General features: G+C 41.5%; 1 protein-coding gene across 4 annotated transcripts in view; it reads left to right on the top strand.

Annotated features, from left to right (window-relative positions):
• arhgef28a (Rho guanine nucleotide exchange factor (GEF) 28a) overlaps window positions 1-23,581 on the top strand; it is a 50,017-nt gene extending 26,436 nt beyond the window's left edge. For 2 of the 4 annotated variants that reach the window (XM_034123288.1, XM_034123286.1), the window contains 21 exons: window positions 609-710; window positions 1,715-1,838; window positions 2,574-2,709; window positions 3,038-3,093; window positions 3,215-3,275; window positions 3,376-3,490; window positions 3,585-3,700; window positions 4,385-4,525; window positions 5,144-5,394; window positions 5,477-5,602; window positions 6,058-6,175; window positions 6,298-6,552; window positions 7,461-7,537; window positions 7,690-7,868; window positions 8,181-8,272; window positions 8,381-8,566; window positions 9,460-9,695; window positions 10,877-10,924; window positions 12,288-12,806; window positions 15,081-15,360; window positions 22,533-23,581. In XM_034123288.1, the coding sequence (XP_033979179.1) occupies window positions 609-710; window positions 1,715-1,838; window positions 2,574-2,709; window positions 3,038-3,093; window positions 3,215-3,275; window positions 3,376-3,490; window positions 3,585-3,700; window positions 4,385-4,525; window positions 5,144-5,394; window positions 5,477-5,602; window positions 6,058-6,175; window positions 6,298-6,552; window positions 7,461-7,537; window positions 7,690-7,868; window positions 8,181-8,272; window positions 8,381-8,566; window positions 9,460-9,695; window positions 10,877-10,924; window positions 12,288-12,806; window positions 15,081-15,360; window positions 22,533-22,702 (3,388 nt within the window). In that variant the 3' untranslated portion in view covers window positions 22,703-23,581. The remainder of the gene's footprint in view (window positions 1-608; window positions 711-1,714; window positions 1,839-2,573; window positions 2,710-3,037; window positions 3,094-3,214; window positions 3,276-3,375; window positions 3,491-3,584; window positions 3,701-4,384; window positions 4,526-5,143; window positions 5,395-5,476; window positions 5,603-6,057; window positions 6,176-6,297; window positions 6,553-7,460; window positions 7,538-7,689; window positions 7,869-8,180; window positions 8,273-8,380; window positions 8,567-9,459; window positions 9,696-10,876; window positions 10,925-12,287; window positions 12,807-15,080; window positions 15,361-22,532) is intronic. The other 2 variants (XM_034123290.1, XM_034123289.1) reach the window with 1 other exon arrangement.
• Window positions 23,582-23,823: the final 242 nt, after the last annotated feature.

Here is a 23,823-nt window from a genome sequence, read left to right as displayed (position 1 = left end):
CTTCATGTGTACATACACTTATTGATCCATTGCACTTCAGGGGCTCCCCCTTGTGGAGGACACTAGACAAATGTAGGGCTAATATACAGAATGTACTTGATGCGTGTATACTGTATATGCATTGATATTAAATTCAATTGTTTAACAGTGAGCTTACAAGAAGGCAGCAACAAACTGAAACAATGCATGCACACAATTACAACTGTTACACTAGATATAAATAATTAAAATATCCAGTTAATATGCAATACAACAAAATGCATAACAAATACAATTATTTAATTGAAAAGTTTACCAGCAATCACAATGACCAAGACTGCTATTTTCTTAATGCTTCAAAATCTACTTAAACTCCCCCATAGTAAAGTCATTCTTTGTATTTATTCTTGCAGCGTAGTTAAAGTTTCTTTAGTTTAACCCTTGACGACTAACAGCTGTAGAATATTTTAGGATCAGAGGCCATATTCATGTATGTAGTGTTAAAGATATGCAGGTGACAACTGAGCACATCTTTGCTTTATCTTCGAGCCTTTCCCCTCGACCGTTGTGGCTTCTCATCAGTATTAACTCATCAGTGTGTGTGGGTGTGTGTGCGCTGCTCTTCACAGGGAGATTAGGTTCCGTAAGCGAGCGCAGTCTGCTGACGATGAGGGCAGCATGGAGCTGGCCGAGTCCCTCCAACATCTCACCCTGTCTGAGTTCCTCAAAGAGTATGTGGGGGGGTGGACCCCCGATCCCCTGTTCTAGCATCCTTAACCATCCACCTCCAGCAAACTAACCCACGACTTACAGCATGAACGCAGCAACTGACAGCAACTACATCCTCCTCTCCTCTCCTCTCCTCTCCTTGTATTGTTTCATTTCTTCCTCTCTACCTGTTGCATATCATCTCCTCTCCTTGTTTCCTCTTGTCCTTGTCTATTCTCGTCTCATCTCCTTTTTTCCCCAGTCTTCTTTTTTCGATTACTCTCCCTGTTCTATCTCCTTTCTTTGTTTTTGCTCTTCCCTTGTTTCATCTCCTCCCCTTGATTCATATCCTCTCCTTTTTTCATCTCCCCTCCTCTCATTTCATACTCTTGTTTCCTCTTCTCTACTTCCTCTCCTCTCCCTGTTTCATCTCCCCTCCCTCCTTCTTTCTTATTCTTGTTTCCTCTTCTCTTCTTCCTCTCCTCTCCCTGTTTCATTTCCTCTCCTTGTTTAATCCCCTTTCTTCTCTTCTAACAGCACAACTAAAGTTTGGTTGTTATTGTCTTTTAACAGTATGCACCAAAGTCTCTGTTATGGTTTTGCATGTATCCAGCTCCTAACGATTTCCTCTTTCACAGCACAGAGTCGCAGAGAATGAATACTTTTTTTGACACATTTTACTGACTAAAATATTGCTTTATCAAACATTTATTATAACAGAAAGTACACCCTGGATGACCTGTTTATCATTTCATGGCAGGAAGTTGCAGTATGAACTAACCTGCTATATGCTTTTGTGCTATAAGCATATAAGAATACATATACTTTTCTCACTGTGCCTGCGCCTGCATTAACCTGTCAAACTTGCCTTTGTTGTCCTGTAGACTCAGCAGGAAGAAAACAGGATGCCGTGACTTGATCACTTACCTCATGTCTGCAAAACAACCAATATGTTTATACTGTTGTTGGTTATATACCCTTGTGATAGATAACAAATTGCCCTCACATTATTTCATTTTTTCTTCAGAATTGAAGAGGAGGAGTTGGATAAGTACAACATCCCGACAAAGGTGGAGTCAGAGAAGTACAAAGTCATTCGCACCTTCAGCTTCCTCAAGAGCCGGATGTCTAGCACACGCAACAAGACAAAGGTAAAACCCAAAACACAAACAGTCCACGCCTCTGATGTTACACCTGTCAAAGATTCCACTAGAGTATCAGGAATAACATCACAAAACGTCCTCTTTCAGTACATACAAGCCAGCTGTACATGCTATATTAGACTCAGCTTGGTTTATTAGCCTCAAAATAACATTTGTTTAGCTTTTATTGACGTTTGTGCTCCTCTGCAATATATATATATTTATTTATTTAATAAAGGTATGGATAATTTATAGATAATGACTATTATAAAACAGTTGTGAAGGCTAGTAGTCCAGTTCTGGACACAGGTTTGAAATATGGGACACTCTGGGAGACACAACCAGGAAATGTTTTCTGGGAATAACTCAAGGTCACAGTGAAAGACCGAACATGGTGTCCGGCCTCCTTCCTTTCAATGATTAATCCCCTGTTGTTGAGTCAGCACAGAGACCGGAAGCCCCCCCCCCCCCCCCCCCCCCCCCCCCCCCCCCCCCCCCCCCCCCCCCCACGACCTGCATCTGTTGTTTATGCTACGCTCCATTTCCTTGTCGGTGGACTTTCTTATACTTTGGCAAAAGGCGGGGATTCCGTCCCGGCTCATGTATCTACATGTGGAAGAGTTTACTCTGCAAATACAAACTCATCCTGGTTTAGAGAAATATGAGTTAAGGCTCAGAGCTGTCACAGTTTCTCTGTCTGTCTGGCCTCTTTGTTTACTCATGTCTCCGGCATGGTTTTCAAAGGGGAAGGGGAAGGACAGGGAGGCCAAGGACCGGCAGCCAAATGGACATCGGTTCAACACAGGCTCCTGTTTGGGCCCCAACATGTGCGTGGTGTGTGACAAACCAGCTTCTGGAAAGGACCTGCTGCATTGCTCCAGTGAGTAAAAGTGTATATTCTTTATTTTTTTGCAAAACCCACCATGGTTTCCCTCTCCTTGGATTGGTTGTTTTGGTTTGATTTGATTAAGATATCTGTGGATTAGTTATTTTCTAAGCTGTTTTCATGCTGAGGGACTTATTTCCAGGTTAATTATGAGCATATCTCTGGTGAAGTTTTGCTTTTGCATGATTTATTATGGAGAAATTAGTTTCACAGATTTGTCAATGAAATCCACTATTGATTATTTTTCTAAATCTTATTTGACTAAGAAACACAGCCCTAAAAACCACATACATTATCTCAAATGTTTGTATTTCTTTCCCAGGTTGCACTGCTATCGTCCATAAGGGCTGTAAGGATTCTGTCCCCCCGTGTTTAAAGGTGAATATTGTGTTGAAATGTATTTGTTAGAAAGTGGTTTGAACTGCTTTATCTACTGCAGTCTGTCCTTGTGCCAATTGTTTATACTCTGTTACCGGTCTCTCTCATTTGTATTACTTAGAAACTTCAGGATAAGTATGCTGTTACCACAGTGAAGAACAGGACAGCATCCCTCCCACAGAGTGAGTTTACAACACAAGGGTCACGAGGGTGTTGTTTGTGACATTTCCTGTTTGTATCATTTCATTCTGGGGATGATTATTGTTATATATCTTTTCACAGATTTCACAGTGAGAGACATTCCTCCTCTGTGTGTCCCCGTCTCTACCTCTCTACCTGTCATGAAGGAAACTGCAGAGTCATGCCTCCTCTCTGGGTCTTTCACAAACAGTGACAGGTCATTAAGCTCTCAGACGTTATCAATGATATAATTAATGTGGAGTTATTGGTGACAATTTGAGGGTAATATTGGTTGTCTGTGTTTTCCTCAGTCGGCTCAGTGAGGGTTCAGAGACAGAGTGTGACGGCTGGAAGGCGAACAGCCAATCAGAGGAGCTGCTGCAGACTCCAGTGTCGTCCACCTCCACTGACTCATCCTTTGGAGAAGGTATGTGATGAATGAGGCTCATTGTTTTCAGTTTCCTATAAAGGACATTGTTTTTACATGGGATGTATGTCCTCATGCACAAACATGTTGTCGTGTTTCCCATTGGAAATAGTTGAAAAACAGATTGGCTGCATACATCTTTTACACAGATGTTATTACAGTTTGTTTATCAGATTTTTTCAGTGATTTCTTTTTTTTTTTAATATACAAAATATGTATTTTTTAATCAGTAACATGCATACTTTCTTAGAAATTAGTCTCAATGCTGATGACAAGTGTGTGTTTCCTGATCAACAAATAAAAACAGGATGTACATTTTTCATTATTAAAAAGGTGGATAAAACATCTGTTGTCTGATTATTCAACCAGCACTTAAAAACAACATAAATATGTAAATGATTGTATTTATATGTAAAATAAATGTACTTTAATTGAGTTTTTTTGTTTGTGGAGGGAGAAATGCCTTTATGATTACCTTAAATCACGATACAACTATATGAATATTTTATTTGTTAATAATGAAGAAAGGGTTTGTCACCAGGACTGAGATGTGTTAACACACATAAAATTATCCCCTGGGATAAAGAAGTACATTAAGATGGAAGTTAATGTTGTGATTATAGAAATGTAATACCTTGCAGTTTTGATAAGAAAAACTGATTTGGTATGTCTTTTTCTCCCTAGACTGCGTGGATGCGTGTATCCATGACGACATCTCGACTGACGCTGTGGATTACGAGGCGGAGTCGTGGAGTCTTACTGTGGAGCACAAGTTCTGCAAGAAGCAGGAGAAACGAGCCGTGAAGAGGCAGGACGTCATCTATGGTGAGCAGAAGGAAAACCACTGGAATGTGTCATTTTCTGTCAGTGTCAGAATGTCATATTCAAGATTGCTGTAACACATTTCATTGGCAGTGATTGCAAAAAGTAGCTTCTTTACTTAAGTAAAAGTATTAATACCACATCCTGAGTTTAAAAAGATACCTAAACTTTAGGACAAAAGTATTATCAGCAAAATGTACTTAAAGTATCAAAAATAAAAGTACTTGTATAAGAGTTTTTTTATTGATGTAATATGTCAATTTGGGGCACATTTTAGACACTGTGTGTGCTGCTGAATAAATGAATGGTATACACATCACATCGTGTTATGTCTGTAAAAAATAACTGGTAACTTCAAGTGTTAAATACATTTAGTGATGTAAAAAGTACAATATTTGCCAAAAATAAGAAGTAGAAAAGGGAAAAAGAGAAAGAAAAGATAAGTGGCAGAAAATAAACATACACAAGTACCTCAAACTTTTACCGTACAGCTCTTGAGTAAATATACTTAATTAGCACCGCTGATAATTGGTTGATATGATTTAGTGACGGATTTAAGATTTCGTAAGGGATATATTGCATGTTTTTATGTGACACACACATCTCCATGTTTGCCTGCAGAGCTGATGCAGACGGAGCTGCACCACCTGCAGACGCTGCACATCATGGCCGAGGTGTTCCGGCGAGGCATGAGGGAGGAGGTGCAGCTCGACCCGGAGGCGCTGGACCGGGTCTTCCCCTGCCTGGATCAGCTGCTGCTCCTCCATCACGCCTTCTTCTCTGCCATGAAGGAGCGGAGACAGAGCTCCGCCCAGCCCCAGGGACACAGCAACTACCTCATCCAGAGAGTAGGGGACGTCCTGCTCCAACAGGTCCGCTCTCCTTCTGGGGTATATTACCTTGGGTACAATAGAAATGAGGTAGGATGTGAATAAAGTGTTTATCTTTCTGCAGTTTTCAGACGAGAACAGCGTGAAAATGAAGCAGGTGTATGGAGAATTCTGCAGCCATCACAACGAAGCAGTCAGCTTTTTCAAAGAGCTCCAGCAGCATAACAAGAGATTTCAGAACTTCATTAAGGTACGAAACCTTCTCAGATCATTTTTGTATTTTACTGTAAAAATGTATCTTCAGCTTAATTTATGAAAAATGTGTTTGTCCAGTGTTTTAGACCTGAGGACACCAACAAGTCCACAGTAAAAACAATAGACCATATATGTTCAACCATCGCTCAGCCCTAAAAGAGAAACAATAATGTCAAATACTGTAGGTTTAAAATCTATTCAAGCTTTTTTGAGAATCTAATATTAAAGTGAAAAGGTTCAAGTGAGAAGCTAAAACCTGTTGATTATGCTGCATGTTTTACAAACAAATGTTTAGAGAAATACAAAAGTTCCCATATCTTCTTTCTTTGATCCTTTTTTTTATTTATAACGATTTTATTGATTTTATGTTATATATCATTCTGCAACAAAAGCACCACTACCCTTCTGCTGAGGGAAATGTTGCATAACTCTTGATTTTTCCTTTTAAAGCAACAAGGTAATAATTCCTTGGTGAGGCGGCGGGAGATCCCAGAATGCATCTTGCTTGTCACCCAAAGAATAACAAAGTACCCGGTGCTGCTGGAGAGGATCCTACAATACACTCAAGGTCAGTTATATACTGCCCTCTGCTGGCTACATCTGTATATGGTCAATTTACAGCCCATTTTACAATATGTTAATACACAATATAACATTTGGTCATCCTGTATTTGTCCTCCTGCCCCTCAGAGGGAACAGAGGAGCATGCCGACCTCTCCAGAGCCCTGGCTCAGATCCGAGAGGTGATAGCAGCCGTGAACCTGAGCGTCAGTGAGTACGAGCAGCACCAGCGGCTGCAGGAGGTGTGGAACCGCACAGAGAACCGCAGCGCCGCCAAACTGAAGAACGGACACACTTTCCGCAAGCAGGACATGATGAAGCCCGGACAGATGCTCAAACACCAGGGCCTGCTGCTGTGGAAGACGGCCACCGGACGGCTGAAAGGTGACACTGCCCTGTTGTTCAATTAAAGGGAAAGTTGGGATGCATGAACAATTTGCACATACTGTACTTACATACTTTTAGTTTCAAGCAAAACAAATGTATGTAATACACTATGTTTATATGTTCAGTAGATTGGTATATTCTGTATTGTAAAATGTTTAGAATCTGAAAATACCTATATTATATAGTATCTAAACTTTAGATACTCCTCTAAATATATGTATGTATTACTGAGAATATGTTTATTCTCTAGATTGTAGATTGACTGCCCATATGCTGCTATGCCAAATCATTTGGGGTATCTATCCATCTAGGTTTTGAAGTGTGTTGTATGAAATTCCGTATGATACCTATAGTAAATGGCATTATTAACTGAATCAAAGCGATGTACTGCAGTGGAAGAGGCAGCAGATCCATCCTCATTCCAAGGCCAGCAGACTGCATTTAAAAGTAACAGTTTAGTATTCTTCGGCTTTGGCGAGAGAATAGATGGATATGACGGCTTCAGTTCCCCGCTGAAAAGGGCTGTCTGCTGACAATTAAAGTGGTGTATTAAGTACACTTAAACTGATATTGATTTGTTTTGGTAAGCCTGTCTTTGAGATGGCCAAAATATTTGTTCATGCTGCCCAGCAGCATGAACAAATATTCATAATTCATAATAATTTATAATGCAGGCTGAGCAGCAGTTTGCTGCTCAGCCTGCATTATAAAACTCCTGTCTGCTTCTACACCGACCAACATTTACCACAGTTATTACACAGATTATTGATTAGTACTTCATACAACCCCACTTCAAAACATCCAAACTATCCCTTTAATATGTTGTTTGCATTGTTTAGATGCATTCACATTATGTAAGTAAATGATCAAACTCCTGACATTTTCCTGCTTTTTCCCTTCTATAGATGTCTTGGCTCTCCTACTCACAGATACACTGATATTCTTGCAAGAAAAAGACCAGAAGTATACATTTGCCGCAGTGGTATGTACACATTAATTATGTCTGATCTCAAAGAGCCAAAACACGGCTGTGTGTCTGTTATCATTTCACACCATATTACCTGTTGTATTTGATCTTGGGCCATTAACACGTCCTGGAGAAATGTATACATCTCCATTTTCCATGTGCTTCAGGATCAGAAGCCTCCAGTCATCGCACTGCAGAAGTTAATAGTGCGAGAGGTAGCAAATGAAGAGAGAGGAATGTTCCTGATCAGCGCCTCAGCCGCCGGGCCAGAGATGTACGAGGTCCACACGTCATCCAAAGAGGAGAGAAACACCTGGATGAGGCTCATCAGGGAGGCTGTGGAGAGGTGTGGAATACTGTTTTATATATATATATGTGTGTGTGTGTGTGTACAAATGAACACTTAGAACGAGAGATTAGATGATGAGTTGAGATACTTTATTGATCCCAATTTGGGAAAAGCATAAAAGACAAGGCATTGCTCATAAGGGAATTAAGAGTAGAAATAAACAATTCAAAAATGTAAACATCTCAAAATAGAAATAAAACGGCAATAAAAAAAATGTATAGAAAATATACATGTTGAAATACCAAGAGGAGAATATTGAAGGCTACATTTTCCAGCATTTGTGAAAACATGTTGTTGTTCTGTGCTTAGCTGTCCTGAGGAAGAAGAAGAATACACAAGTGGATCTGAAGAGGAGAAGCGAGCTGCCGAGGCTCGTATTCAGAAGATCCATAAGTTACAAGGTATTTTTTATACTTTTGTTTTGTTTTTCTTTCCTTTCCTTCATATTTTGTTTACCCCCGAGTCAACATTTCACCATACTCTGTGAACCATCTGACCCTGTGTTTCAGAGAGTCTGCTGAGCCAGGACCAGCGGATCTGCGGCAGCCTGGAGGAGAAGCTGCAGGTGTACGCAGCGCTCTCCACTCTGCGGGGGCGGGGGGGCGCCTCGCTGCTGGACCCCCGGCTCCTCGTCCAGCCCCTCTCTGAGGAGCCTCCGCAGGCCGCCCTGCTGCTGGCTGCAGCTCTGCAAGAGGGTGAGAACTTTACTGTACCCTGCAGGAACAAACACACATGCACAGCACCTCTGTTTGGGTTGTAACAACACAGGACAGAAAAGTGAGAACAATATTAGATACACTTATTTTGACCCCTCTTATAAACATTTTCAAATAGTTTAAAACCCATTATTATGTATTTGTAGGCAGATAAAGGGACATATTTAAGTTGTTACTAATGTATAGTATTTTTCATAAATTATAACGTCTTCTACATTATTAAGAAATATTTTAATATCAGCAACTATCACTCCTCCTTTGTTTACCCATAAGTGGAGGCTGGGTTATAAACAGATAACCAATGACAAAGTAGTAAAACACATCGGTAATAATATGACACTTATAATTTAAAACTATAGAACTTATAATAAAACTAATATGTATTCAAAACTACATAATGATGTGTTTATAAACCAATACATGTTCATGTACTGCTTAAACATTTGTATTGGTGTGGGGCATCGTCAATTGACAGTGTCAATAATATTTCCATCAAATAAAGAAATGCGACCTCATTATTTATTTATTAATTAACTTAATGGTGATTTATTTTGTATTCATTTTTCTGGTAGTTATCTTTAAAATGAAGGTCATGCTTATTTAATTGCCATTTGCAACCCATCATTGTTGATTAGAGGTTTTTCATCCTGTGGCTTAAATGTATCTTGGATTTTGCTCAGATATATTGTAACAAAAGAGAAATTAACTTTTATTCCAAATATTCAATTATTTCATTTTCAGTCTCTTGCCATCATGATACATTTTAAAGGACCGCAGTATAATTTTATGTTCTTCCAGGAGAACCCGGTCTCATATTTAATAGTTTTAATGGATGAGCAGTGCACTCAGTTGTTGTTGTTTTTGTGTCCCAGCTAAGAACCTGAAAGCCACACTGTCCTCTAAGGCCTGCTCTCCATCCAGCCCCAGCCCGGACTCTGACACAGACTCAGTGTTTCCTGTCAGCCCGGCAGCTCCTGCCCCCCCCCCATCAGACTCTGAGGCCTCACCTAAGACCCCGGGGGCCGGAGAGGGGAGCTGGACCGGCGGCTTCCTGCTGCAGGCCCCATGTGGGCTGCCAAAACCAGACGGCAATGACATCGACTTCAAGGTACAAACTGGTGTGGTGGAATGTGAAAAAAATACATTATGTTTAAGTACAATTTAAGTTACTTGTTATTAACTTAAGAAGTATAAAGAAGTACACGATTGATATACTTAACCACTACCTTTCAGAGGGAGAAATTCAATGTTTTCCTACAATACGTTGATTCAACAGATGTAGTACTAGTTACATGTTACTTTGGAAAGATTTTGATAAATATAAAATATAACCAATAGTCGACAACTAATAACTTATGATGTAATGTATAAATGAATCAACCCATGCAGCAATTACAGGCAGCTCCATCTTCATAAGCTGCAATATTAAAGTGATAATCACATTAAAGCATCAATATGTATTATCCCATAATATATATTATACTGAAATTCTTTATAATAAGCACTTTTAATGTTGGTGTTAAGTTTTAACTATATTTAAATGCAAGGCCTTTACTTTACCAGAGTGTTCATTCACTGTAGTATTTCAAATTTTATTTTTTAAGTTATAGTTATTAGTAGTTCTACTGCTGCTGATATATATAACATTATGTAGCGTACAGTGATTGTTATATGACCTCCTTGTAAAAAATCTAAAGGTTGTGGATTTATTAGTTAATAGAGCAATATGATGTAATGTTTTTCACTGTACTGTGCTACAGCAGTATTACAGGTCATTATAGCCTGCATCTGAACCTCAGCGCTTTCCATTTCTCCACAGATGTGTGGCTCAAGATTGCCAACAGTTGTTTTAATAATTCAGTACGGTCTATTAGAACTGCATTTCAGTCTTAATGTGATACATTATTGATAAGCTCATAATAAAGGAAGAAGTCCATTTAGTTCCTTCAGGCATTCGGCATTAAAAATGAATATGAATACTTATTCCAATTACTATGCCGCAGTTGTGCTTCCGTTTGCAGCTTTTTGTGACCTGTGAGGTAAAAGACTCCCGAGTTGTGAGAATCATTTTATTGTCAACTGCAGAGCGTTAATTTAATCCTAAACAGTGTGAGGGGACAACAGGTGGCCTCAAGGGGGCGCACATGTTGCAGGAATTAGGTTTAAAATGGGCATGAGTGGAAAAATCTGAGTAGATGAGTAGATTGTAAAGCTCATTATTAAGTCATGCATTAAAACACTGCCGGTTAATATACATGTTGTATTTAGATTTTCTCTTTCCATGAACAGGTTGCTCTAAGTGTCCAGAGCCTGACCCAGTTACTCTACAGTCTGCAGGTGAGTGACTTATTTAACATACAGTTAACCTTTTATCCCGCTCACAGCCCTCATCCATATTACTATCCAATCAGCAGGTCTGAAAACAAACCCACCTCCCTTCTCCTTCCCTGAGAACACACACTTGCTTTGTTATTCTCACTCTCAGTCAGATAAAGGCTTTAATACGCCTGCACACTCCAGCTGCAGTAAACAGAGAACCATCGCTGAGCTCAGCTGTTTGAAGCCAGAGGTAGCAGCATGAGCGAGATTCCACTGATCATTTTCCTGCTTATAGAGATCTCCACACACACTGACACACTGCTGTTAAGTATAACATGTAAATGTGTGCAAGGAGAACATGTGTGTATTTGCATGAGGGCGATATGTGTGCGCACTCTTGCCAATCTTTGTGAGTTTGAGGTTTTGATTTCACTGATGTTTTCATATTCAAAGTTCTGTATCTCTTCTTGCATATCAACCTGAAAACCGCATTCTACCAGTTGATTTCACCGTGTGAAGAGCTTCGTCTTAAAGGTCCCATGTCATGCTTCTCCGGTTATTACCCGTCCCCTTGTGTGCTATGAAGCTTTTTCTGCATGTAAACGGTCCGCAGAGTCACAAACCCTCAAAGTACACCCTGTAGGGAGTAAAACTCTGACACAGAAAAGACCTGTCTATGCTGCCCCAGAACGCCTCGTTGGAGATTTCTCTTTTTCCAATTTTTATTCTTCCTGGGTACAGTGACGTGACCATACCCAAATGGACCAAACGCGCTGGGGGGGGGGTGCTAGTGGAGCCTCGCAGCGGCGAAACTGTGGCGCGCTTACGCTGTAGGTGCACTGCGTTTGGGGGGGGGTGCGGGTGCTAGTGGAGCCTCGCAGATGCCCCTCAGCACCCCCCCGCATCCATGGTGCTCAGGCTGAGTTCAGGCTGAGTTTCGCGATGTCTCGCTGTCTCGCAGACCCCACGCAGCAACCAGGAAACGACACCAGTAATGCAGCCACACTGTCTCCGCTCCTCACAGCAGTATATCAAGTAATACAAATAAAACCCACTTTTACATAGTGCCACATTGAAGTGATGAACACATTAATGCACCAATGATTTTTTTTTAATACAATTAACGTAAAATATCTGGGGCTTAAAATGGCCATTTTGCATAATGAGTCATTTTACTTTCGGTACTTTTATTTAGTTTTTTCATTGCTAGTACTTTTTCTTTATTTGTAACTGAGTACTTTTACCATGTAGCATTGCTACTTTTACTTGAGTTAATAATCTCAGCACTTCTTCTATCTCTGCCTGTTGTGAGGAGGATGCACATGTAATTACAGTTGTGCTTGAGCCTTATATTCCCATGAACCCCATCTTTGTGCTCTAGGCCGCAGTGACCATCCAGGACAGCTGCTTCGAGGTCCAGAGGCTCCTCCTCCAGGAGACGGGGCGCCCCTCCCCCCGTGCCCAGCGAACGCACCTTCCCAGCATCCGGGGCAACGCCCTGCAGGAACAGGAGAAGCAGCGGAACCTGGAGAAGAGGAAAGAAGAAGTGGTGGCGGCTCGGCGGCTCCAGGACCGGCTGCGCCAGGAGAAGGATCGCTGGGAGAGGGAGTGCCAGGCCAGGGAGAGCCAGCAGGGGGAGCAGGAGAGCAGGCTGGAGGAGCGGGAGAGGCAGTGCCACCTGGAGACGGAGAGGCTGAAGCGCGAGAGGGGAGAGCTGGACGAGCAGCTGGAGGAGTACCAGCAGAGTCTGGAGCGGCTCAGGGAGGGCCAGAGGAGCGTGGAGAGGGAGAGGGAGCGCCTGGACCACCAGCAGACCCTGCTGCAGACCTGGAGGCACAGCCGGCAGAGCAGCCTGCCCACTGTCAACCCCCACATGGTCATCCCTCTGGATGGGACGCAGGTAAGGGGGATGCACAACTCACAACTGTTTCCTCTGTCTATAGACTTTGATATAACTTCTCATGTTTAATCGGGGCGATGATCAAGGGTTTAGAACAATTCTGTATAAAGCAGGGTTGTCCAAACATTGGAGGTTAGGTTTATCAACCAATCAATCTAAGTTTATTTATCTAGCCCAATATCACACATTTTACATTTTTCTCCGAGGACTTTATAGTTTGTAAAGAAGATGAATGCAACACCCTCTGTCCTTAGACCCTCACCCTCAGGAAGAAAGCCCTCAGGATTATCAAAGACCCCCACACCCCAGCCACAAACTGTTCTGTCTGCTGCCGTCTGGCAGGCGGTACCGCAGCATCAGGACTAAAACCACCAGACTCAGTATTAAATACCTGAGCTTGCACTATTTTAGTTTTTATTGTTTTTTTTAATATTTATTGTTTGTTGAGGAACCTGCGATATAAGTGTAGGGGACATAGGAAGGGTTTATTTCAAGCTTGTTATGCAGATAAGTTATTGGGCTTTTATTATTCCATTGTACTTTAAGAATTTGCTGTGGGCCAATTAAAACACCCCTGGTCCAAAGCTCTTGACCCTGACACAAGTGTGCGGTAGATACGCAGAGTTTATGGAGTATTTCTTGGCTGGAGTCATTGACTAGAAGCTTTTCTCAGACAGCTTTCAGCCTGAGTTACGCTGCTTCACACACTTACACACACAGCTCAATCCCCTCTTGATGTACGACCTGCGATAATGAGAGCAATTTCAGCATCATTTGTCTTAGTGCTCCTGCAGGTCCACTCACCCATAAACATCTTAATGATTGATGATAAGTAAACCGTTGCAAATAAGAGCTCCGACAAAATAATTAAAACCAGAGGCACGCAGCCCGAGTATCCAATCAATCGTGTTGGAAAGGACTTCAATTATCAACGCTTTGTTTGAAAAACACTGTGGTGAAATGTCCCCCCCCCCCGCAGATGGAAAGCAGGGAGGATAAAGGGTGCACTGTTCCCCGTGCCCTTTAAGTCTCAATGCACCTCATGTGGACAAGCGATACAGCACACACACCTCTGCGCTGCTTTGTGCTGCTCCGTTCAGCAGGTGTGAGCGTTCAAAAGACGCACACAGAGAGCACTCCAACGGACAGACAAATGAGCTGACTCGTGTTGCAATATTCCCTCTCTCCCTCATTAATTTACACACCACCCTGGGCTTTTTTAACAGGCTGGATGGGATGAGGCTCTCCTGGCTCTGGGCGGACCTTTTTTTTATTTCAATTCATCTATTTTAGTCGGTGTGGAGGCTGCAGTGGTCTGAACAAGGCGTGCAGAGGTCCTAATGTTCCCCTGCTAATGTTTTAGCCAGAGGCAGCAGTTCACAGGGTCAGACACAGATCGAATGACGCATGGACACACACACACACACACACACACACACACACACACACACACACACACACACACACACACACACACACACACTCCCTGTTCTCAGGTCGTTTCTAATTAGCCGTGCTATGTGAAGATGAGACAGTGGACAGGGGTATTGGGAGAGGACAGGTGGAGAGATGCAGCAGTAATACCTTGTCCTATGCAATAAAGGGTCCACACAAATTAATCTACATTTTTTCCACTTATTGTACATCTAGTGTATGTGACCATTTATGACTCCAGAGCTTAAGAATTCAATCTCTGAGAGTTTTGCATTTACATTTTGACCAAAGTGGTATTTTTCAGAAATAGAATTGCATGAATCAACACAATCCACACAACACACTGTAAAGAGGTCTCATGGCCAATTTCTGCTGAATAAATAGTCCCTAATAAACTTCTCACAGTAAAGACTGTGTATTAATATTATTTATATATATTATTTCAGGTGAAATGTTATTCGCTTACATTGTATTGGGTTGGAAGATGGAATCTCAGACAGAAAACTATCCAAACCTGGACAAATAAAACCAAAATTATGTATCGATCTATTTATACATGATACCACTATAGGCAAGTGGGACAATTGATTTTGGGCGCTTATAATTATTTTTAATTCGATTTTTTGAGAAATGTATTAAGGTCCACTAACTTTTTTAAATTATAAAATGAATTTCATGATCTCTCGTTCAAATGCACCAGTGAATTTCAAAGGATAACTGTTGAATTGTTTTTTAGGTGTAGAAACTATCCAATCATCATTCTTTCTTCATCAAGAAAGAAGCTCTCCTTCTGAATGTGTGTTCGCTGTATTCTTGATTTCTTCGCCCTCTCTCCTCCAGGAGTCGACCCAGTCCAGAGACCTGGCCGGTAACGGCTCCGTGTTTGTGAATGAGGCCGCCTTCACAAGCTCTGCCATCAACAACCGCAAAGGCCGCCACAAAAGAGATGACCCCAGCGCTCACAACTGTCTCAACTCCCTGCTGGCAAAATCCAACAGCAGACCGCCCCCTGGAGCAAAGACGCCCCACAGCCCACACTCAGACCCCCAGGGATGGATGACAGGGACAGGGTACCTGTACAGTCCTGCAGGGAGGCTGGAGCTGCAGCACAGCGCCAGAGGTGAGGAGGTCATCCGTTATCTGATATAGAGGACGTTTAGAGCTAATCACAAATTAAATGGCCATTACCCGGCTCATGGGGAGCCATATTTAAAAATGTTGTTGTCTCCTGCTTCTAATGCATCCTATTGGCTATGATCTCTTTAAGTAAAGCAGTGTCTAAGCCGAGGCCTGTACTACGAAGCTGGATTTTCGCTTAGCCGGCTAACTTCAGGGAAATCTCGGGCTTTCCGGTCCTACGACGCTGGTTCTCTTTTTAGCGGGCTAGATCTCCATGGTAACTTATGCTGAGCGGCTAACCTCCTCGGGAGGAGGTTAGGTGGCAGGCTAAGAGATCAACTCAGTGAAAGCACCGCCTGCTGACCAATCAGAGCTCCGTGTGCGGAGTTTAAAGCTATCAATTCATATTACAGGATAGAGGAAATACAGAAAAACTGCCGTTGCAGGAAAGACGGCCGGCAAAAAATCAACTGACTGTGTGAACGTGAAAATTAATAGAATATCCCCTCCCATCTTCAGAGCAATCTGACTATTATAATATTAGCGTTAAGAAAGCTTACTTAAATATCTGCCACGACATAAGTAACCGGATCAGAGTAACATTACGTACAGTCCGCGGCACTGTGAGTGCAGACGTCGATGTGTCCCATTATCATTCATATCATTATCATATCACATCATAATGTATCATATATTTCCTTATTTGAGTCAGCTTCTTGAGCCGTATCTGGCCGGTCAACACTCACAGTGTCACATACTGTATACAGAAGTATTATTTTAAGCAACACATTAAGTTGACGAAACACTCGAGTCAAATTCTCCTAATTAAAGTCAGATCCACTCGTGATATCATAAACCTGTTAATGTACGCATTCAAACGCTTTTTCTTTTACCAGCTGTATTCACCTTGCAGGTGCAGCTATGTGGCTTTTATCCTGGATAAAGTGTTTAAGTCATGGATGTTTAAAGTTTAACTTCTTCATATTTGACTAATATTAAAGTTCACTTTTCATTCAGGAAGTATGACGCTGCGCTGTCAGTACGCTTGTCCATGTTTGAGATTGGTCGAATGCTCCAAATACCACCCCTTTCATGTGAACGCGCACCTAACTAGATAGGACACGGCTGGCTTGAGCGATCCACTTGATAACCAGCGTCGTAGTACAGTTTACCCAGAGCGCGTATGTTTTGGATTGGGCCAACCGGCTAACTCAAACATATCCAGGTTAGGTTGAACCAGCTTCGTAGTACAGGCCTCAGGTGTCCGAAGTCTATAAGTTAAATGTTTTGACCTCTAAATGTCTCAGATTGTCTCATTTAAATGCATTTTTGAGGCACAAAGAAGTAAAACTGTCAATGTGTTATCCAAACAGCAAAGAGTAGAAAAAAGCCTTATATTGAGCATTATGTTAACCCCTTAGACCCCCTTGTGACGCATCTATCGGGTCTCTACCACAGGCAGAGAAACACTGAAATAGCACACTGAAATAGCTAACAAAGCAATCAAAGCAAATCCTCAAGTTAGTTGCTGTAACTAAAGAGAATTTAAAAGTTTCTGTTTGATGAAGTACTTAACGATTATCAAGATTATTCTTTCTCATCATTCAACAAATCAATTGTTGCTCAAGTGTAGACACAATGACTTTCATAAGAAGAAATAATAAAACTAAAACTGCTTATTAGATTTTTGAGCACATAACTTCATTAATTTCCATATTATGTTTTCAGATACCATCTTACAAGGGACGCAAAAACTCCCGCTAATGAATGCATCAATTATGCTCAATTAATCATTTAAATGTTTGGTTTTGTTTAATATCCTGTATCTTAGCGCCACACTACTTGACTAAAGTGCCTCGGTGTAGAGAAACAGTATCATCCTGTCTGCTGCTCAACGTAAATGAGAAAACCTGCTTCCTGTGAGAATGTAAACAAACCTCCGCTTGCACTGGTTTCACCCAGTCTCTCATATGTCTCATGACATATGAGAGCCTACTGCACACACACACACACACACACACACACACACACACACACACACACACACACACACACACACACACACACACACACACACACACACACACACACACGTACACACACGTACACACACGTACACACACGTACACACACACACGTACACACACGTACACACACGTACACACACGTGTACACACGTACACACACGTACACACACGTACACACGTACACACACGTACACACACGTACACACACGTACACACACGTACACACACGTACACACACGTACACACGTACACACACACACACACGTACACACACGTACACACACACACGTACACACACGTACACACACGTACACACACGTACACACACGTACACACACGTACACACACGTGTACACACGTACACACACGTACACACACGTACACACACGTACACACACGTACACACACGTACACACACGTACGTACACACACGTACACACACGTACACACACGTACACACACGTACACACACACACGTACACACACGTACACACACGTACACACACGTACACACACACACGTACACACACGTACACACACGTACACACACGTACACACACGTACACACACGTACACACACGTACACACACGTACACACACGTACACACGTACACACACGTACACACACGTACACACACGTACACACACACACACACGTACACGTACACGTACACTTACATACTCTGCTCTCAAAGCTCTATCCCTGGTGAGGCCTTGTCGGTCCTCCTCTCAGTTAATCAGTGCCTCCTGACAAAGAAACCTCCCCCCCCCCCCCCCCCTCCTCACCACCTCCACCTGCAGCAGCAGTGAGCCGGGCCCCCACCTGCCAAAGGGAAAGAAAATCAATGGTTCCTCTATCTATCGACTGGCAGGGCAGACAACAGCATGTGAATCACAGTTCAGAGGCGATGGCGGACTGATTGGGACATCGATCTAAAGAAATCTTTATAAAACTCATTACAGCATGACTTGTCATCGCATCAGGAGAAGGGGGGAGGGAAATGAGAGACGCGAATTCATCTGCGTTTCACTCGCGAGGTGTCGGATACATTCTGACGTTTACGCCGTCCCCGTTCCGAATCCATTCATGCAACACGCTCATTCTAATTTCCACAGGAACATTACAGGTTACACGTGTCGTGTTGCTCTTTTCTAATAAACCGGGTCAGAGTTAAGTGCGGCTGATGGGAGTTGCTGGTTTTGTTCAGAGGCTACAGCAGGCAGCACAATCTCTTCCTCATTGATCAGCGTATTAACCTTTCCTCGTTATTGAGCGCTCACACCAGCCCCAGTGAAACCTGAGTCACTCGTTAACAAGCCTGGGGTGAAACCTTGGCAGCCATCTACCACCAGGGCGCGTTCCAGCTGACATCTACCCACAAAGCACTCCTCAGCGGGTCCCATGAGGACCTGCAATTAGACCTGTCACCATCATGAATATTAAGTTGACACTTGATTGTCACACAAATAGTTGTGGTTAACAATTTAAAAGCCTGTTTCTTTTGTGCCACACAGTGCTTTTGTGTTTGACTTGGCAACTAGACCTCAATCTGTGTAGGACATTTCAACTGCTGCACATCAAATGATGCGTTCGTTGCCAAAAGAGTATCAATTCATCTTTACATTTTTCCGAATCCGTGTTGCACCTCTCGCTGTGCTGCACAGTTTTATTTCTAATAACTTGTTCTAAAACAGTTGTGTAGGCTAACCTTATGCATTGGTAGAATGTTGCGTGATTTTTCTTTTTCAAGAACTCAAAAATGAATCAGGGATACACACTTTGTTTTGCCTCCAACTGATACTCACTTCTATTTACACTTAACTGTTATTTTTCTCTTAGCATTATTACCGACACTCTTTTTCTCACATTCTTTTCCACACACTAGCTAAACTCACACTACACACTAAGCTTTTTATTAAATCACCTACGCTACCATGTTTCCATCTGAACATTTTCATGAGATGAATCGAATTAGTACATTTGTTGAAAGCTACAACACTTGCATAACTAACCTCTGAGCTGTCATACACAGTGCTGAACCCATAGGGGAAACTCTGCTATAGAAAAAGAGATCTGTTATCAGCACCTTCCTGTCAGCATCTTGTTTTGTAAGAGTGAAATATGGCCTCTTCAAAAAAAAAAAGAACCTGTCCAACGGCAGCGAGAGCTGGACCCAAACTCTCTTTCTCCCAATATTTGAACCTTGTGCACTTGTTACCCAGTAGATAGATACTTTCTATTTGTTGCCACAGTTTGAACTTTAAATTCCCTTTTTATTGGAATTGGAACCCAACGATTTAGCAAAAATGATGGCAGTCATCTCATATAATTGCGATCAGGCGATTATGTTATAAATGCAATCGGATCATTATTGCCTTCTTCCCATAAATCCCTGTTAGATTTATGTCTCCTTTATGCCTCATTTGAGTATTTTATGCGCAATCTCAGATGTGTAGTCCTCTTCATACCGGATCACTGATGCCTGCTGTGCAGAGGAACCTGGTATCTCTTTTATCGTGTGAAAAGAAGAGGAATCTCTTTCAAATGCAAATCCTCCATTGTGCTGCCTCTCACGTTGATCAAAACACGATCTCACTTCTCATTCTCACCTGAGCATGTGAAAATGTCTTCTCATGCACACACACAAATACACACCCTTTTTTCGTTCAGTGGATTTCCATAATTTGTTCCTGCACAATGTAATCTCGGTGAACCAGTTGGATGGAATTTCCTGTGAGATGACGTTTCATCTGATGAGTCGTGTCTGCTTTTTGTTGCTCACCTTTTCATACAAAGGATGAGAGCATTATGAGTTAGCTGAGGAAGAAAAGAGAGATGAGACTGGTGCTCTTTACAGTATGCAGTTTCATTCACATAGATAATGTGCTGCGTGACACATACACTGGAATGTGACTTTCTAACAAAGCATTGGGTTACGCAGTAATGGTTAAATGCCAATGATTATTCTTTCTCAATACTGAGACTGACATACAGAGAATTAGATCCTTTTGGGAAAGGCGGGGGGGGGGGGAAGTGTGTGGGAGAGAAACTCCCTCTGGAGGGAACACAGGGATGTTAGCCTTGGCAAACCATTTACATGCACATAAACCTATATAACGACAGAAAAGGGAAACCCCAAAAAGCACAATAGGGTGTCTTAAACTTTTTAAATATGAAACAAACATACTTATTTTTACCTATGCTTTTCCTAAACCTAAAGTTGTTTTGTTGTCATAACAGAGGCTACTGATCGTTTGTACTGAAGGAGAACAATATATATTCTCATAAGATGTCAAAACAACCGCATATGGCTTTAAAAAATCCTTTTTATTTCTTTCCATTTACCAGATGTGTTGTATTGCCTTGTCCAGAAAGCTTTAACTCAAATTCAGAGAGGAAGTGTTACAGACTAAGTTTTCCTGTAGTATCTTACAAAGCATCTAATGATGTTGGCAAGGGAATCCACAATGTTCCAGGTCGTTCTAATAACCCCGGCCATCTGGTTTCTGTTTGGGTAACCATACAAGACTGATATGAATTTCTCCAAATGTTCTGCAGCCCGTACAAATGGATATTTTTTTGGTGCTTTCTTTTAATAGCATGCTGTGTTCCAACATATTAATAACGCTAAAATCGTATTACTTTATAGATGAAGACAGAGATTGAGTGTTTTTATCATCTTGCTGCACACTTGATGTCTCATCTATCAGAGGCCTGGCCTATATGGTGGCTAACAGATCCACTCTAACAGACTCTTATATAATTAATCAAACAAAGGCACTTTCCTTCAGGGACACAATGAGGAAATGTATAGTTCACGCCATCTGTTACCATGACAGCACACCTGCCCTAATGCTAGACAGCACCCACCACGCACACACAAGTAAGAGCACACACTTTCTCAACTAGAGGCCACACATGAAAACAATTTATCTTTCAGATCGCCTTTAATTAAATCGTAATGTTATTGATCCTTGAGGGGAACACAACTGAAGCTGGAGATATCACATTTCTTTAAAAACACTTCAGCAGTACATATTTAATATATTTTTATTTTTATCAAAAAAATATTTATCAAATACATATTTAAAATGGTTTCTTAAACACCCGAATGTCCTCAGGGATCAATAGAAATCTATCTTACAAACTATTTAAAAAAAAAAAAGTATTATTTATTTACAATACATTTAAATATAAAAACTAAGCACAATACAAAAAATAAAACATGTGCAGTATATAAATATAGAGAGGAATGTGCATGGTTCACAGTATTACAATTGTAAAATATTCGTTAATTCCTTTTTCTTTCTGGACCCATGTTCCTCATCGCTTCTGGTTAACAGTCAAATGTGAGAAGGCGTTAGTCATGAAATCCTAACCATGGCGATGGATGATGCTGACAAAGATATGATAAATAGTTAAAACCTCTTTTTGTTCTCATTCTCACTCTCATGCTCCGCTGCAGAACGGGGGGGGGGGGGGGTTGATCTATATGCAGGTAGTGATTAGAAGAGTGGGCGCAACAATTAGACTGAACTCATTAACCAATTAATCCTGGTGATTATGTATCACTGGTTAGTGAATGATTGATAAGGTCAATGCATGTCTTCTACACACAGTATAATAGGGCTGTACAGAATAGTTTAAAGCTTCATGCATAACGTTTGACTTATAAATGAACATTTAAATGCTGCACCTCATTTTTCTTCCTTTTACTACACTAATATTAGTATTCTACACTTTATAGAAATAGATTCCAGTGGTGATGGCTGTGTAGGACTTTTTCAGTCTTGTGTGATCAAAACATTTCAAATAACTCCAGAGTGTTGTGAAGTCCAATAGTTGTTGCCATTATTTAGCCTTTCAAAAACAACATTTCCACTGCAGTCTAAAACTGTTTTCTCTCTTGCTAGCCGCACACAAAGGGAGGCAAATTAATGACTTAAAATGTATTTTAATCCAATAAATCACTTTATGCAAATCGAGGGTTTTGTTCAATTGCATAACTTTTTTTATGGTTATGGCATTGTAAAGCATGATGACATTTATTTAAAAACAATTCAAAATTCCCATAAGAAGCTTCAAATGTATAACATGACATTCAGTTCTTCCCTCCAGTTTAATATTTGTATTTCTCTCTCTCAGATCCTCACAGCTACATCGGGGACACATGGCCGTCAACAGCCAGCGGGGCTGACCCGTATCCTCTGCTCTCGCATCCCGCTGACCCTCAGCTGGACCTCCGTGCTCTGGTTTCCTTAGAGACTGACAGCGGTGGTGAGGAGGGCTGTGAGGAAACCATCGTGTACCTCTGAACGTTGAAACATTTCAGACTCTCAAACAGCCAACACAGCACTTGGAAAAAATCTAAAGACATTTATGAAGCAACAGGATTGGAATCAGGGTAGCTTCTGTGAGCATTTCACTGAGAAACAGTCTTTTGTCATGTTTTTCTTTTATATTTTAAAGATGTTTTGTGGTCTTTTGTAAGTGTAAAGTTTCCAGGAACACAGAGCGAGAAACACGGGTGTTTCATACTCAATCTCACATGCGTCATGCACCTTAGCTCGAGGCACTACTGGGTGTACAATGTCTATTTTCTGTGTGTGTGTTTATGTGTGTGGTCTTTATTGACTGGGTCCCTGCAGCCTCACTATTTCCCCTCTCTGCTACTTTCCATACCTACTTCTTTCCTTTTCTTTCTCAGGTCCCTTAAGCACTATATTTATTATGTTTACCACAGAAGAAGAGAAAATGCGTATACCCATCACAAGCGAAGCATCAGGCGGTATCTCTCTAGTGTGATTGTCTTACCATCGAGTAAACTTCCCCTCGTCTATCAGACGGCTTCTGTTTATGTACAAGCCGAACATTAGGATTGAAAGATGAGGTGCAACAACGTCAGTCCCACGTTTTTTCAAACCCCAATATTTATTTATTTTTATCTGAAGCACGTTTTTCATGTGAAGAGAAATAAGCAAAGATGAGGCTGTAAGAGAGATGTTGCAGCTGTGCTAATAAGTCGGTTTTATCAGAACGTAGACATTCATCCTCAAAAGTCTGAGAAAGCATTTTTAAGCACACTTATCCTTGGGGAAAGAAATGTGGTGCAGGAAGATTGAAAGAAAGAAAACATGTTAAACCATTTATTATACAAATGTAATTATATTCGCTACATTTGTATTTCTCTCATTCATTTATTTATTCACACCCACCTGAGACCAAAGAACGGTACCGAAGGCGTCCCGACTTTTCCCGACTTTTACGTCAGCTACGTTGCCTGCGGCGGTTACGCCGCCCGCCTACGAACACACCGCAAATACTTCAGTCGACGAGTGGCAATAACTGTCCTTACCAGCAGGCAGCGGTAGTGTGAACAGCCAATCAGAGTGATTGCTTGTCCCGACTTTCTCTGACCTCCCGCGGCCGATTCAAC

Source organism: Trematomus bernacchii, unplaced genomic scaffold (genome assembly GCF_902827165.1).
Source record: "Trematomus bernacchii unplaced genomic scaffold, fTreBer1.1, whole genome shotgun sequence".
In the NCBI taxonomy this organism is placed as follows: Eukaryota; Metazoa; Chordata; class Actinopteri; order Perciformes; family Nototheniidae; genus Trematomus; species Trematomus bernacchii.
Note: the sequence above shows the minus strand (reverse complement) of the source record. Positions and strands in the feature narration are given on the sequence as shown.